This window comes from Phoxinus phoxinus (genome assembly GCF_949152265.1).
Source record: "Phoxinus phoxinus genome assembly, chromosome: 6".
Taxonomy (NCBI): Eukaryota; Metazoa; Chordata; class Actinopteri; order Cypriniformes; family Leuciscidae; genus Phoxinus; species Phoxinus phoxinus.
Genome location: NC_136881.1, coordinates 24,102,062 through 24,119,928, shown reverse-complemented (window position 1 = coordinate 24,119,928; position 17,867 = coordinate 24,102,062). Strand labels below are relative to the sequence as shown.

At 37.3% G+C, this 17,867-nt stretch overlaps 1 protein-coding gene across 5 annotated transcripts; it reads right to left on the bottom strand.

The window, feature by feature from the left end:
• Positions 1-688: 688 nt before the first annotated feature.
• wbp1lb (WW domain binding protein 1-like b) lies at positions 689-15,464 on the bottom strand. Of its 5 annotated transcripts, none has more exons than XM_079616938.1 (4): positions 15,135-15,458; positions 7,529-7,628; positions 6,837-6,998; positions 689-3,858 (listed from the first exon to the last, which is right to left on the bottom strand). In XM_079616938.1, exons 1-4 carry the CDS (start codon positions 15,192-15,194, stop codon positions 3,158-3,160), a joined length of 1,023 nt encoding a protein of 340 aa, XP_079473064.1. In that variant the 5' UTR covers positions 15,195-15,458; the 3' UTR covers positions 689-3,157. The 5 variants fall into 5 exon arrangements, with proteins under 5 accessions (XP_079473064.1, XP_079473067.1, XP_079473065.1 ...); XM_079616941.1 differs by lacking the exon at positions 15,135-15,458 and adding an exon at positions 12,820-12,838; XM_079616939.1 differs by lacking the exon at positions 15,135-15,458 and adding an exon at positions 8,735-8,820 and having other exon boundaries at positions 7,529-7,631.
• Between the last annotated feature and the right edge of the window lie 2,403 nt (positions 15,465-17,867).

Genomic DNA, 17,867 nt, shown 5'->3' with positions numbered 1-17,867 from the left:
CTCTGTCTAATGTAGTCATATGAATATTTACATTTTTAATTTGTAGATATATCATAATAGATACAGTAAAATCAAATTGAATGATATCACTCGATTAACCTATAGGTTTTAATGTAAGCAAATATGTTTGATGCACATCTAATGTAAATACTAAATAACGACCCCATTAATTACAATAACATTTTATTTTTATTGTATTTTATTTAACTTTTACTCTTACTCCACAAATCCCAAAACATTGATGTGTCCACAAATCCCTCATTAACAAATAGACACACATTGATATTCAACATAATACGGCATATAACTACACTGTAAAAAATGCTGTGTTGTTTCAACCCAACTTTGGGTCAAATATGGACAAACCCAGCCGTTGGGTAACATTTTTAGATTACATTTTTTAACCCAACAATTGGGTTTGTCCATATTTGACCCAAAACTGGGTTGAAACAACCCAGCATTTTTTTACAGTGTATTTTCCAGAGATACAAAAATAGATAAATTAAACTGTTTTGGCTGACTAAGTCTCACAAATGTTGATATTCAGATGAAATAATTAAATTAAAAATAGCGTAGCTGTTAATCAAAAGTACTGAGATGAGATTCTGTGTCATCTATGGTCAGGCAAAAAAGTGAAGGCAGATGGGGGGTGGTCATCTTGCCCCATGTTGCCGTAAAACAATAAAATAAAAAAACACTTAAAAACGTTCGATTTAAATTAGAAAAGTGTAAACATGCAATTTTATTAGGATAAGACATGTTTTGGTCATAATCAGAACAAATGTGCTTTTAACTAAATTAGTGAACCATTTTTGTGACTCACTAAACACTGGCATTTTTAAAGATCCACCATTATCTTCACGCCACCCAAAACCACAGAAAGGCTCACTGAACGGATCTGGTTAATGAACTGATTCATAGATGGCACAGGGATAAAACAAAATCCCTACAGATAATACCAACAGGAAACTATGGAAAACAAAGACACATGTTGTGTTGATTTGTGTTTAATAGACAGTGTCACGATTAGGTTTTTTGCATAACAAAAGATAGCCCGATACAAAATAAATTGTGCCAAAACTCAAATCATTGGATGATTGCAATGTTAGACAAAAGAATTGTAGGCTGTACAAAATATCATCATATTCATTTTATGTGTGCAAAGTAGAATTCTTCAGAGTATCTATAACTTTTTGAAAATCAGCAGCTTATTAATATTTTCAGAGAAAGTGTATTTGTCTCCAAGCACAGCTCTAACGTTAGATTGTCATCACAGAGACACCAGTAAGAGCAGCACATCTCTCTACTAATAACATTCATTAGGGCAGTGAAATAAATTATTTGTTAAAAGAGTGCTTCAGTCATGGAGGAACTTAAAACTGAAGCTACTTTGGTGCAGAAATACAAAAATAAATCATTTTATAATTACACAAGTATGGCTCATTAGTTTGCATATGAACAGAAAATCAAGGCACTTTGAATTGTCACCAAAGTACATGTGAAAATTAAAAGGCACAGATTTTGAGCTTTCATGAGGAAAAGTATTTACATAAAAAGATTTATTATATTAGGCTGATGTCCAAGATGATACTGGACAACTGGCACGTGAATTGCATTTAAGAGTGGCTGTAACAGAGTGCAAAAAGAATAGAGGCAATTCATGTTACACCAATACAGCCTTGTGTACCATTATGTGTCGGCAAAATCTCATCAAGACACGTATTACAAATAGAATTATATAGATTATCATTTGAAAAAATATCAAAATGTTTCCGTCTTTGGAGTTCACTTAAATATGTGTCAGTGAGAAAATAGTTTATTCGACTTTGTAGCTTACATCAATGGATAAGCAGCTGTAAAACCTGACTTCCAGCAGTTTGTGTACTAAAGACAACTCCCTTTGGCAAGGCTTTTATCCCTACAGGTTCAACATGTAGTGTTTCTATGCAATCAGAAAGCTCCAATGCTAACAATTGTCCCATGTCATCTATATAGCCTAGATTTACGAATCAAACTTGTTCTGAATACACATTCATCAGAGCTTACAGCAGCAAAAACAACATGTGAATTAAGACTGTAGGTATATAAATACTTTGTGTTTAAAATTAATTGAATATGATTCATTCAGAACAATGTGAATGTGCAAAACAAAAACGTAATAAACACCGTTAAAATTTGTCCCATTACATTAGGGAAAGTCGACAGGGGCCTCAAAAGCATGTCTTTTTTTGATGTTCCGTCAGTTTTGACATTTCTCTCTGACTGTCCTGAAAAACTGGTAGTTCAGCACACCAGTGTTTATATAGCGTCTCAAACCTAAGACTGCACAGCTAAGGTATTTCATGGGCAAAAAAAGGTCAATTTTCAATAGTGTAGCGATGTGTGAAGCACAGCGAACACAGAAGTCACTTTAAAACCAAGCAGCTTTCTGCAGGACAACAGCGAATTCACACGACCGACTTGAATAAAAGCAGATTCTGTGCAGGGGAACTTTCTCGCCCTTACGGAAAAAATCTTGATCGCACAGATTACTATTGAAATTAAATTTCACCAAGCAACTGTAAATGTGACCGCATCTTTACACTGTGGATGTGTCTTATGATGCTTATAAGTCATTGTCTGAAAGATCATATTTACGAGATGAATGCACAAAGTCGTAATTACAAAGTGGGAAGCTGGATTTCCTTTGAGCCCAGAATTTAGTTGGGCGCATGTCAGTGAGAAAAACAAAAACTAGCCATGTTGCATACCGTACAAAAGTATTGTACAATGATTCAGTTTACAGCACCTTCATAAAATGTGCATTCTTTGATGATCATTTTGCTGTATTTTTGTGTAGAAAAGGCACAACGGCATCTTGATCCGACCACTTTGAACGCACCTGACGTTGTAATTACGACTTCTCAACTCATAAATACAAACCTCACAGGAGGACTTGAATGCGCCATTACAGCAGCACATGTGGTACGTTGTCTCGTGGAGCAAGTAGAGCCCATCCTTGTGCACTTTTGGGCTTTTAACTGCATAAATAGATGCTTTGTACATAAAACGGATAACATCTAATTGTTTCCCATCACATACTTCCATCAGTATGCTCCCTATATCTCACTTTTTCGTTCACCATCTCATTCAGCTTTTTCTAAATTAGGATTCAGCTTTAAGATTCTGTGTTATTGTGTGGACCCTCTTGTTCATTAATAGTATGCAAGTAGAGGCAAACAGGATGAGGTTGAGATTGGGCCAGTGGAGATGCTCCACACTCCACTCTGTTTTCTGGGGATAGACGGCCCTGGTTTTCCTCTTCGAAGGAATGGATGCAACATTCCTCACAGAAATCCTCAGAGTCCTCTTGGTCCTCCTCGCTCAAAAGCCTCTCCAATTCTTTGGATTCATGGCTTTTCAAGCCTCGCCCACAAACGCAGACCTCAATCCCAGAGTCCCCCGTAAATCTGCGGTGATTTGCCAGAATCCTCTCTTTCTCATCAGGCATCACCGCATTCCTGAGCATCTCCTTCCTGCAATCGTTCTGTTTGTCCACGCCGGGAGGCTGCTCTAAGGGAAGAGCACTCGGCGTGGACCTGCTTCGCTCTAACTCGATCTCGCTCTTGCTGTCGTCTTTGTGGTGGTACCCGTTGGAGGTATGGATCTCTTCTAGGCTGGGTCTGGAACAGAGTGTGTCAGGAGCAGGGGGCACTGGAGTGATCTGTCTGGGTGGGCAGTGCGTGTCCTGCTGGTCAGTGGTTAAGGGGCTGGTGTAGGCTGGAGGTCCGGTGTTTAAGGCACTATATGGGGGAGGGGGCGTAGCAGGACGATGCACCGCTTCCTCATATTCTGGAAGGAGATAGTTGGGTAGGAATCCTGAAAGAGAAAGAATGCCAAGAAAATGTCTGAGAACCACTGTGAGAATTGAATTCAGACTTTTATTTTGGTTGAAGAACTACAGTTTTAACCATTTTAAAGGGAAAGTATACATGGTCATCATTATCTCATCCTCATGGTTTTCCCAACCTATTTGACTTTCATATGGAAGGCTATTTCTGCCACAAAAGACAAAAGGTCAAAATTATGACAAAACATTTGGATTTTTTTTTTTTTGACACCATCTCCTAATTGACAACACTGTAGTATGTCATAGTTGTGACTTTTTGTATTATAAATTGAACTTGTTAATTTTGTCTTTTTAGTATTTTAATTTTGAAATGTATATCCTAACGCAAGGTTCCTACACATTTTCCATGTCAAAAATTTCCAGACTCAAATTTCCAAACCTCTTAGATTTTTTTAGACCGTATTAGACCAATTTAGAATTGATTATAAGGTTTGAACTTTTGTATTTAAAGCCTTGCATGGCCTGGCTCCAGCTTGCATTACAGATCTTATTTATCCCTACTCCCCCCGGAGATCCCTTAAATCATCTTCTGGCAAGTTAGTAACCATTTGCTTGAAATCTAAAGGTGACAAAGCCTTTTCTGTATTAGCCCAAAAGCTGTATATTTATATTAAACCTTTTATTTAAAATTTAGTATTATTGTTTTAATTAGAAGATACTTTCGGATTTATTTGAATACAGATCCAAATAATTTTGAGATTGTTACAGATACAGGTATTAGCTTCTCTGCAGCACAACCCTAGTTTTGACTGTCACAATTTCAACTGTGTATGTTATGTTATTATGAGATTTAGATTTTTTTAAACAAATTTTTTTTCTAATGTGGTGGAAATGGGCTTACATTTTTTGACTCAAATTTGAATTTCACATTATCACTTACCATGTCATAAATTAAATTAATGATGGCATATGTCAATTATGACTTACACAGTGTCTATTTACAACATGTTTATGAAGCCAATCATAGACATATATGTTGAGCACGTGAACCCAATGGCCAATTAGAGGGGTTTAAGAATGCTGGTATCGTCATATTTGTTAACTTATATATTAAATAACTTATATATTTACAATGCTTGGACGAATCAAGGTTATTTTGCAAAAAAAATTGCCAACACTGTCCCTAGCTGATGTGTGCCTACTTTGGTGAAGATTGGACAAACGGCCTAGGAGGAGTTAGAAAAGTAGTTTAAGAAAGGGTGTCTGTAGCCCTTAGGGTTCCTAAATTATAATCCAAAATTCTAATTGCTTTATTATAGTACCACCTAGCGTCAGACGGTGTCTGTGTGCTTTCAGTGATTGGACCCCTAATAATAAAAAAGGCATAAAATGAAAATGCACATAATTTTGAACAATAACAACTGATGTAGTTATTATCGTCATGTGACGCGCTCTCGAGCCAATTCAGTGGATGGGGATTATTAGGAGGCCATGATTGGTAAGGGCCAATGCGGGTGGAATGTGGCCAGGACACCGGGGTTACACCCCTGCTCTTTACGAGAAATGCCATGAGATTTTGAATGACCACAGAGAGTCAGGACCTCGGTTTTATGTCTCATCCGAAGGACGGATAAGTTTGGTCTCAGAAAAAAAAAAAAGTTTGATTTTGTTGCTTGTGAGACATTGAAATGGAATCTTAACAAACTAGTTTCGGAGATGAGGAAGAGAACAGATATACTTGCATGCCTATTGCCTACATAGAAAATAATTGCTTGGAGCATGCCCGACACGTAAACTTACATGGCTCAAAAAGGGACTTTGATCAAACCTGGCATGCCATTGTGTGAAAAAAACTCATGCTACATGTTTGATAACACTGTCTTTCACACGGGCTCTTACTGAAACAAACAAAAGGCAGCATGTGTTGTGTAGGTGTAAGCGAATCTTCTCATATATCAGCAAAACCAAGTCAAGACCAGCAAAGACAGCTTTCTGAGAACATCTTTTTTTCACTACTCACTGCCCCTAATGTGCACTAACTTGGATGGGTTGTTAAATGCAGAGGAAAAATTCAGAGTATGGGTTACATTCACTTTCACTTTTATACAAATCTACAATGTGACCTGTGCTGGCAAAATGAGTCACAATGACCAACTTTAATTGCTGTTGCTATCAAACCTTCAAAATGATGTATGATTTGTTGGAATCAGACCAAAAATGACTGAGCTACACCTGTTTGAAATTGATAGAGTCAGCAAAGTAAATTGAGAAAAATCAAGTTAAAGTTTTCTGAAGGATCCAAAACAAAATCACCTAGCAACCATTATAAATAAAAACTGGTAATAACACAAAATGTGGCACACACCAAGTCAAAACCAAATATTTCCTATATATCTATAGCAAAAATATAACTTTTCTCCATTATACCACAATTGTTTGATTAACATTAATGAACAGCGCGAGTAAGATCGTTTTTCATGGACAAAGGAAAGGTGCTCCTCCCAGAAATCAAATAATAAAGATCTTTAAAATAAAGATAATTTCAGATGTTTAATTGCTATTTGGAGCATTGGGAATACTAGACGAGGGCTTAATGAACTCATTTTTGTGAAAACCTCAAAATATAAATTTTTCACTTGTTTTGCCTATAGCTCTAAATTATGCCGTGCATATAACGACTCATTTTGCCAGCACAGGTCACATATATTTAATGTTGATATAAGTGGTTAATTCAATTAAATCATATTAAGTAATTAATTTGATTAAAATATTTCAATTAAATATATTTTTTGTACAGAGTATTAATATAAGAAAATGCATATTAACAATAGAAGCTTTTCCAGTATCAGCATATGTTAAGTTTATTATTAAACATTCTATGTTTGAGCTTTAAAGTAATAGGCATTATTACTTTGATTTTTAAATTCCCTTATTTTTCTAGGTTCTTTGCTAAATGAATCAAAGCAGCAAATAAAACCAAATGTGTATATAAGAGAGATGATATTACTGAAGTAGAAGGGGATAGAGGTGTTGTTGTGAACCTCTCTGTAGGCAATGAGGTTGATCTCGTGCTGTCGTTGTTGCTGTTGCAGTCTGTGTTTGGTGCGACGGTGATGACACACACAGCAGAAGCTCAGGATGAAGATGATGGCCCACACCAGCCAGAACCCTGAAAAAAAAAAAAACATGGAATAATCCCACACAGAAACTAAATAAAACATTTAAAGTATGCCTTTGTACTTTATACTGCTACTTAAAACCTGACTAATTCCTCTTAGACTAAAACCACTGCTTGTGTATATATGGTCACACATAAGTATTTGCGAGACTTATGTCATTCTTACTCCACAGTTTGCAGAAGGTCGAGCATCTTAAGCTGAACTCACTTCCTGTACAACAGCCTTTTCTCCTCATTTCAGCACATATATTGTTTAGTTTTTCTAAACCTGTTAAGGCTGGGTTACATTTCATATTGGACAGCGAAATTCCACAGGCAAAATACATTAATCTCAATCAATGGGAATCGGCACGTTCAGGAATTTCAGCTGATGGCTGAAAAAAGTTATGTAGGGTTGAAGTTCAATGAATGTTTTAGAAGTTTTATTTCGTCATCATTCTTGAATGTGAACGCGCCGTTATGAATTCCTATGAAACATTGTGACCCTGATTGCCTGATATTAAACATGAAGATGCACTTACACCAAATTTCATAGTAGTAGCTACAGCACTGGGACTCTCCACAACAGTGTCCCGTCTCACACACGTAGCTTTTATTATTCACCCCCTCACAGTGAAGTACCTGCTGGAGAAAAAAAAATGATACAAGATAAATGTCTTGTGGATTCAGCGTCTAGAACAGCAAATCTTGACCCAAAAAAATAAAATAAAAATTATGTTTTTGTTTTTATTCTTGTAAGAAACCTTTTTTTTTTTTGAGAAACTTGGAAATAGAAAAGTTTTGGATATGGTATGGTAACATTGTTATTTTTGGACTGAAATCATGCTATATTAACCACGGTATATATCCAATATGAATATGGTTATCATTAAGCACAGTGTAGAATTATACCATGTCCCTTAATTAATCAGTAAGTATTGTATTTCCACCTTATACCGTCACTGTACTATTCTACCACCAAAGTACTTGAAACTGTTTGAAAATAAAATAATGAATAAGTTTAGCTCAGTTTTACCAGTATAATCCAGTGTGTAAAATATTTACTCTAAAATACAGTGCAATATTTGGTTGCAATTTGTGTTTTACAGTAAACAGGTTAATAACCTGTGTGAAATAAAACAATAAATATGCTTTGTCGGGAAAAACTCTGACTCAAGCATTTTAGAAAAACAAAATGTCACGTAGAGTAACAATTCAAACCAAAACAAAATATTTTCCTTAAACATGTTAGTAGACATATTTATTTTCAAAAACAAAGGTTTAAATATATTTTTCAAGATAAATACTGATATGCTGAATTGATTTGTAAATATCATTGTTTTTTCAGGTCTGAAAATGTACAACCTGAAATAACTTCGTTATCTGGGGGTAAAAAAAACAGAAAGTGTCAGATATCACTGAACAAAGCACTGACTTCATAGTTCTTGATTCATGTCAACTACTTGACATAAAAGAACAAAAGCTGCCTGTGCACTCAGAATATTTATAGCATTGAACTGCCAATGTTGTGTGTACAGCGAAATCTAAAATGTACAGAATCTTTACAAAACAGTTACACATTAAGCACTGGGCACCATGTTCCCTCGAGAAAACAAAGACTACAGGTAGATCAGGAACAAAATAAGCAGAAACCTTCAAAAGGTAGGCACAATAGGCAAGGCATGTTTGTTCCATTTCATGAATCAGTTAATGATTAAATAAGAAAGTTAAGAGAGCAGGTTCTCTACCATTCTTGTCTTCTGGTGCAGTACAGACATGCTACTCCAGAGCCCTTCAGCCTTGTGAAAGTCCTTTCAGCACAATAGTTGTGATACACAGGGGAGGAACAGGGGTGCACACACACACTTCACTCAAACAGGGGACAGGGATTGGTCTACGGAAAATTCCATGCAGCAGAGGAGTGTAAGGAGGTCTGCATTATAATGAGATGCTCCCTCAATATTATGGGAGTAGACAGTACAAAATAAAATGAAGAGGTTACCAAAAACATTGCCTAACATTCTGTTCCCAATGCCATACAATGTTTTGTTCTGTTTCAGTTAGATCCTAAAACTTATCTAAACCAGCATTTTCTTCACCTTTTTGCCGTTACATTGTAAACACATTATAACGTGAATGGGGGGGGGGGGGGGGATGTCTAAATATCTGCTGATTGGATACAATTACATTACCATATTGATAAAAAAATTCTATTAGATTTATTTTTTTAAATATGTTTTTTGTAGATGAGTTCCATAGAATTTATGGTGAAACTACATTTACACAATTCAAAATTATATTCAACAAGACATTCAACAAGTACTTGTCATGTACATTAAAAAGTTAGTTTCTCTTAAATTTCTGTCATCAATACTCATCCTCAAGTCGTTCCAAACCCGTAAGACCTTCGTTCATCTTCAACACAATGCAGCGCTTCCAGGTTCTACGTCAGAACGCTGGCTTAGTATTGGCCGGTTCCTGCGGCAGCAGCACACACGAGTGAACAGCGTTGTCCAATAATGAGCCGGCATTCTGACGTAGAACCTGGAAGCGTTGCATTGTGTTGACTACGTGAACAGCGTCAGAGACTGACATGGAAGAAAAAAGATTGTTGAATAAAGTCGCTATTTATTTTTAGCACAAAAAGTAATCTCGTCACTTCATAACATTAAGGTTGAACCACTGTGGTCACATGGGCTGGGTCCCAATTCGCCTACTTATACTACGACCTAAAAGTATGTACTCTTTTTGTGAAGAAAAAGTATATACTTTTGAGTGTGTAGCAAAAACAGTAGGCAAGCTTTGATACATACTACTTCGTCATCTTTAACGGACAGATCTGTCGCTTGCATCCTGTCACTGTAAACTGCCCTGTCAATCATCTTGTCACAGTTAAATGTTTCAGGCATTATGTGATCTATTTTTACATCTTGTATTATTATGGTGTATTAGTATAATAATTTAAGCAATTCATGTAGGCTGTACAGGCAAAAAATATCATCCCATAATGCCTGAAACATTGTCACAAATTGTTTTTAGCCACAGCTGTTTTCCCACAGCTTACAACACACAGCTATTACCAAGCATAATGACTGTCCACCATAAAAGCAAGACCAGATTCAAGACCAAAGTAGACACAAAATTCCAGAAATTACTCCATTCTGCTTAGCAGGTCAAGTGTAGCCTCATGAGTCATGACACTGTGTCTTTCCCTTGAGAACGTCAAGGACTGTCACAGCACTTTGAGTGCGTCATTTATCACCAACCACAAATATCAGCAATTAACCAATGCCGACTCCGCAACATGAGACTGGACATACTGTTTCTGGATATTATTAAACACACAGTGACCCCAAAAAGTATTTGGACACTTAAGACACACAAAATGTATGAATCACATTACACTGTGACTGAACACAAAATATCAAGCCATGTGGAATCTGCAAACAAGTGACGCAAGACCTTTTCTCAGAACTAATTCCACTTTCCTGACCCATTTTTGGATTTATGCTCTCAACCAAATGGTGTCAAGGTTATTTTAAAAGGCACAGTATTTAAGATTTTTGGATCTAAATGTCCCAAAACCACTAGAACAGCGTTATATATTTCGTTGATTTGTGTACTTGCATTATCCCAAATGTTTTCAACAATGTTTAAATCCAGAGAAATAAGCTATTTTAACCATGTAACGGCCAATGTCGCCTGTCGATGACGCCATATCCAAGCTACCTTTGATTTCCATTTTATTAGACAGGTGAGCAACTGTTTGGATACCTTTATCGACAGAAAACTAACCATTATATAGTTTATATAGATCAACACAGTTAGTCTTACTCTTTCAGTCTCATTTTCTTGATTTACCACAAATAACATGTTTGTGCCAAGCCTTAGAGAAAACATTATTTTGTCAAGTGGCTAAGAGCATAATCAGAAAGAGCTTTATTTGTAGGGACAATAATACAGCCTTTTCTCTGCCATGCAAAATGCTATATTTTAAAGTTAATTGCATGCCATTCAGCAACAAGTCATCCAGCTTTTAATAAGATATTGTAATATTGACTCAGCTTACTGCAATGTGCAACAAGGGTCTCATACCAGACACCAAGCGAACGCACAGACTAATGTTACTTATAACACAACTTTTAACAGACTCAAATGTATTTTTAGTATGATTGTTTTCACCAAGAAAAAAAGCGCTGCATTAACCTCAATTTATTTCGTAAGATTAAGTGACCAGTATACAGTAATTCAGCACTTGCAGCTGTTTTATTAGAATTAAATATAATAGCGTTAATGTGATCAAACGTAACAAAGTTCAAGATCATGGAATAAAGAAGCGAACATTAAACGTAACTTCAAAATATGCATCAAAATATGCATAAATAATGAAGTGAAAGGAGCAGCAGCCGCCGACTGTGCTACATTAGCATAATACAAACAGCAAGGTAAAATGTCCCGGCTCTCGGCCCCACCCTGCATCATACAACAATAACCCAAATACAACTTTAATACTGAGCTCATCCATAATTTCTGCCCGATTCCCGTCGGATTTCTTTCTATCAGCTGTGGAGGTGAATACGACAACTCCCATGATTCCACGCTCCTTCACGCCGTCATCAAGCTACGTATTTTGTTGTTGTTTAGAAAAAGCGACCTCTAGCAGCGAAATTTACATTCTGTGCCTTTGTCACTGTATGATGTCAGTTTTCCTCAAGTGTCCTAGCAGAGTAACCACAAGTGTTGTTCATCAAAATAACAAAATAAATATGAAAACCATAAAGTACATCAATTGGTTAACGTTTTTTCTACTGCATGCTTAAAAAAAATGTTCTTTCAAATAAATGGCACTACATGTTTTTATGTGTGATTTTTAAATGTTCTAAATGTGTCCAAAAGAATGTGTGTAAGATCTGGAAGATGTGTGAAGACCTTGGCAGATTAAACTAATTTGTTGCAGCTGCAGAGACTATCCATATCCGGTTTCAGTGCCAGCAAACATTATATCAGAAAACTAATCAAGTTTAATAGGTTATAATGAGAAGTTGCTGAAAGCAGAATATAATGTTGGCCAGTCTAATAAGGATCTTTTAAATAGCTAACATTGTTTTCCACAGTCTTAGTGAGAAGTTAAGTATCAGCGACAGCATATGATACTAATACGGAGTCAGCTAAAACTCCAGAGACTTTTGGGTGAACATGACATGTAATTCTTATTTGGAGGGAGGAACTGTCCACAAATGCACTCTGTATTACACAATATACCAGAACTCTGTTTAACTTGGTGAGTGTAGATTATCTTCAGGTAATGCTGTCATCTGATGGAACTACAGCCAGCCTTAACCTACTTCAGTACTTTGAGAGTGATTTACAGGTTTTTGAGCCACTTTTTATGGCACCAAAATTATTATAGCCTATCAAGTTTCAACAAGGAACCAATAGCATAGCATAACCAATGCAATTATATATGCTGACTAGTCACAAAACAAGGCAGCATATAGTGTAGGCTACTATGCCCCCACCACTTTTTGGAAAGGTCAATTTTGTTCTACCACTCAAAATAGCTTGTGTCAGGCATCTTCAATTATAGAGAAAAATTGTTTTGTTGGTGTATGTTACAACATGCAAGTTTCTCTCCCGCACACAACAGACCCAGACAGTTACCAAATTGCCAATCACTTTTTCCTGCCTTGCAATCTTTTCCAGTGAAATCACAAAACAAAATGCAACCAAATATTTCCCTACTGCTGATATTTAGATGCAACTTTGGTTCAGTAAAATAAATGTGAGGCTAAATAAAATTGGAACCCCCTCACACTGAGGATAAAAACTTTACCATTTAGGCCGCTTCTAGACTCCGTTCACACTTGTAGTTCCGTTCTCTTGGATCTTTTGGTCAGGACCAAAAAATAAAATACATTTAGCTCTGGATCGCTCTGTTCACACTGTCATTCATTTTTAAGACTGAGCCTAAAGTTACAAAAAATAATTATTTTGGATGTTTGTTGCAAAAAAATGTTATGTACGGTGGTAAACGCACTCATTGTACTGCATACATGATGGTGATATTTACCTGAAAACTTGTGAAGAGCTTATAAAGTCACAACAACAGTGCCAGGAACACAAATGAAGATCTGCTGCAAGGAGACAGTGTTTCCACGCCTACTGAACTGTAATGGACAATGTAGCTGATGAGAAAAAACAGGGCTATGTCCGAAATCGCCCCCTATACCCTTAAATAAGGCACTATTTTAGGGGACCGCCATTTGTAGTAATGTCCGAAACCAGTGGACAATATTGAGTGCACTCACTCATTCAATCCCATAGTTCACTGCAATAACAAGTGTACAACTGATGTACACTCAACAGCTAGAAAATACCCATAATGAACTGTGAGGGTCGAGCCGAATTAAAGGGTTAGTTTACCCCAAAAAAATCTTGTCAGTAATTACTCACCCTCATGTTGTTCTACATTCTGACGTACAACCCAGAAGCACTGCACTACGTGAACTCACTCGGAGGCCCACAGAGGCTGTTTTTCTGTTTTGTTCTTTCCATTTTTGTCCTATGATTGTGCAAGAAGGATTTTACTTTGTTTAATACATTGTTGGAAATTTTCTATATTTCTAGATATATTTATATTCTTTGTTTGCACTATTGCCATTTTTTACTTAAAAAAAAAAAAGTTTCTTTAAATCGTTTGCCTTCTCCAAGTTCCTTAGCAATCTGTTTCTACTGGACCTGTGCAAACCACCTTCTATTAGAACCTGCTCGAGTCCTTTAGGAACAACTCTTATCCCAAAAACAATCAGAACCATCAAAGCAAAAGCACCCTGGCATTTTTTTTTTTTTACCAATAACTCAATTACATCCAATAAAACACACACAAACACACATGCACACACTTTGGACCTCAGGACTGGTAGATGACAGGAATACCACTTGCAGTCTATTTTTTATGTATAAATGCAAGGTAAACTATTAATATTCTGTTTAGACAGCTATAAAATGTGCAACATGCTGAAAAAAAAGGCTACTTCAAAAATAATCATAAAAATGTCCACTCTATGTACAAACATATTCTACTATCTTAGCACATTTGCAAGTTCAGGTCAGACTCAGTGACCAGACAAGACAAAATTTCTTTATTTTTTAAAAAAATAGTGAAGGCATTTGGGGACGTTTTTTACACTAATTGTCAGATTTTGTTACAGTTTACGGTCCATACATTTGAATATAACGTGCTGTAGGGCATGTTTTTGCACATACAGCACTTTACAGAATAAAAAGACATATGACAAGCCAAATTGTAGCTACTCTGATCAAAAAGACAAGTAGGCTGAGGGATCCCTCAAAGGCCAAAAAGAGGAAAAAACACTTCACTCAGCACATTTTAGTGATAAATTCACTTCTTTGAACTACAGACAATGCTCAGCACTATCTTCAACAGCGATAACAAAATCCATAGACCTTTGTAAAGGAGAAAGACGTGTCACGTTGTATGCTAGACAAATTTACGACTTTAGATTAATGACTTCAATTGTTGAATCAAATTACACTGTATGTTCGTAGAATCATTTATATTATCAACACAACTGGTAATTGACAACTAGTGTATAGTTCAAATCAGCTACTATAAATGCCACTATAGCCTGCTACAAGTTTCGAAATCTGTGACATTTGAATTGTTAGCCACTGCTAACACTGCAGACTTTTGTTTACTGAACCTGGCCCGCAAGCTAAGGCCGTGTCTCCAAAACATAGGGAGGGGAGGTGTCTAGTGTCTTACTACCTAGACAGCATTTTGGCCATCACGTTATGTCCAAAATGGTGTCAAGCAAGCAGCCAACTAGGATTTGAGACACAGATCCACACTTACGTGACTTGACGCAAGACTATTGGTTAGCAACACGCAAAGATTCGTAATAAACTAATCAGATTGCAAAATAAATAAAACGACGAGACACTGTTGATAACACAAACTTATTAACATGCGCTACAAAGTGAGGATAAATGCATAATGTACAACCGGCGAGTCAACAAGTGGCAGAGCCTGAAGTATGCATTCAGAGGGCAACAGTATACATAACATAACCGACACAAACAACCGGCAAAGTTCAACAAGACTTAAGATTTAAGATTTATTCTCACCTCATAGACACTGGCCTCGGTGGGGATGGCAGATCCAGCGATATATAAAAACAAGCCCATTTTCAACAGGCTGATAGAACATTACAATGTATCAGTGTTTACTTTGGTCAGCGCAAGAGTTGCAAATATATACGAACAGTAAAAGGCTCTCGACTTGTTAATGCACCGCCAGCGAACTGTTGTTATTGTTATGGGACATGAGGCACAGCAGTGGAGCAGGAGCGGCAGCATGAGCTCCGTGCCACTGGTTGCCCCTCTAGTTTACATGCGAGTCCCTTGTGAACTGCTGTTCAGGCACAGCTGGGTGTGGCGCTTGCCATAACCTACGCCATGTGCGCAACGTGATGATGGAACAAATTGTGCTTAGCTCCGCCCACCGAGGGGGGGTCTTTTGATTCTAGTGCTTCTGTGTGTCATACATTCGTCCATTCTGAATAAGTTCACATACTGAGATCAGTATAATCCAGCTGTTTGAGCTCCAATTTATTTATTTATTAAACGTGGAGCCTCCTCTACTCACAGTCAGGCTCCTTTAGTGTGCAGTCTAGCTCTATAGGCTCCTTTTGTAAAGGGCCCTGACTGAGTCTGTTTCCGCCTGAAACATAATTCCACCACAAACAAGTTTACAAGTTTCCACCACGATCATTATAAGTTTTCTGGAGGCTAATCAACTCACAAAAAGTTCCTTGACAAACACCTGTAATTTATGTCAATGGTTTTAAATCCTTACCTTGTTCACATTTCTTCTGAAGCCTGTTGAGCTAGAGGCTTCAGTTTCTGGAATTGTAAAAAATAAAAATACAATAAAAGAGATGTGTAAGGTCCAGTCCCTGTTTTATGCCACATTCAAATGTTTGCCTTAATAAAAAGCCCAGTGCATTCACCTCAGAACTGTCTCAGAACACAGACAGAGTGTCTTCATCATTTCCTCCACCCTAATAAATAAAAGTAGGCCAATATAAAGCATAACTGAACTATAAAGCAGGTTATGTTTCTGGTGTTCTGTCTGCTGCATACTGACCTCTGTGTGCGAGACTGTGTGTGCTGGCTTCAACAGGGACACTGCATTTCCCTCTACTGCAGAACATACAGTCAGCCATATTTTAAACTTAAAATAGTAATGTATCGCACAGTGTTACTTGCTTAGAGGAGCCAGCACAGGGTCAGATTGTACAGCACCTGTAATCCCATCCATAATCGGACGTCCCTTATGCCTATATCAGAGCCAACTCAGTGTATTCTGGAGAAGTGGCCCTCCACTGGTTTTCTGAATTTCACTCTTTTTCTCTTTTCAGAACTAGAAGTGTTTGTGTTGATGTTGATGAGCTGCGTCATGGTACCAATAAAGCCTGATTGCATCAGTTTGGTTTTGTCAACTCAAAACTAATCCTGTAACCCCGAGTTTGTTCAGCTACCTTCATGGTACAGGCCCCTGTAATTATGGTGATAAATTATTTATAGCATAAACATTCACAAACCACTGTTAATTTAACATAAAAGCGAGTACTGCGTGCTTTGTAAATCACGATCTCACAAAGCTCTGTTATATTATCAATGAAGCTGACTGCACAACAAATCTTTCATAATTTCAACACTTTGTTTGTTATAATCAGAGGACTTGCCAGCATGCAGAATTCAGCACTGAACAAAAACCATAGACTGTAAATAAATATGGATGTCACCCGTAGGTTTCTGAAGAGCATTTTTGAAGCCTAAAGTGGGCGGAGCCGGCCGTCGGCGTCTTGCCCTCACGTCACTCCCAGATAACAGAAAATGGTCAAAAGAGGCGGGGGGTGGGTGGAACTGAGGAGCCTGGCTATCTGAAACCACGCCCACCTAGCTCGACGTGATCGAGTTAGCTCAGGCTTGGGAGCTAATGTTATATGCTACTGACAGTACCAAGTCTGCGGCCCAAGGGGTTAATCCATCCACTGGAAACCGAAGCTTTTGGCTATCAAGCCATCACCGCCATTGCCTATCAAGCCATCACCTGCTGTTAGCATTCCATTGACTGCCATTCATTTTGGCATCACTTTGACAGCGAATAACTTTACATCTGAGGTGTTTAAAGACTCCATTTGTCCATTATTTATTTCTAAAGAAACAACAATGTATAAAAGGCTCCATTACCTCGTATCTTACGTTATGGCCCCTTAGAAGCAGTTTTTGTAAAAATAGGCTAACGATTGCGTCATAGCACTCGACTCTCTGTCGCACAGTCGAGAAATTACCGTATAGACAGGCAGAGAAGTTTATTAATTAAATTATAAATATAAATTAAAAATCGATCGTATTTTTTAGTAAAGATAATAATGACCAATCTGATTAAATTTACGTCGTTAGGATACAGTAAATTTAATGAATAAGATATTCTCAATAATGCATGCTTAAGTTTAATTCTAGGCTGTTTTAAAATGCTAAAGTGTCGATTTCTTTCATGTTAGACAATGATCGAGGGCCATGCTGATGTGAAGACCACCAACGGCTATGCCTATTTTGCATAGCCTTCACCAAGAAGTGCACCAACCAGATCAGAAATATACAAGAAGATGATAAAAATCATGACCACTGACCTCGAAAAGGTGCTCAACAAACTGTACGTATAAAATTCTACCCCTCATCTGTGGCATTACAAGTTCATGTTAGATCCGGGGAGTCAGGCCCTACCAGCCGCCGTTAGAAACCAACAAGAAGAAGGAGTCAGGCCCTACTCCTGCGTGCAACTACAGTCCT

Coding starts and splice junctions, on each gene's coding strand:
- wbp1lb (XM_079616937.1), bottom strand. CDS start 15,194: ATGGGCTTGTTTTTATATATCGCTGGATCTGCCATCCCCACCGAGGCC. Junction 7,632..15,134: donor CCGAGGCCAGTGTCTATGAG/GTGAGAATAAAT, acceptor TTTTTTCTCCAG/CAGGTACTTCACTGTGAGGG. Junction 3,859..6,836: donor CTCTATCCCCTTCTACTTCA/GTAATATCATCT, acceptor TTTCTCTTTCAG/GATTCCTACCCAACTATCTC.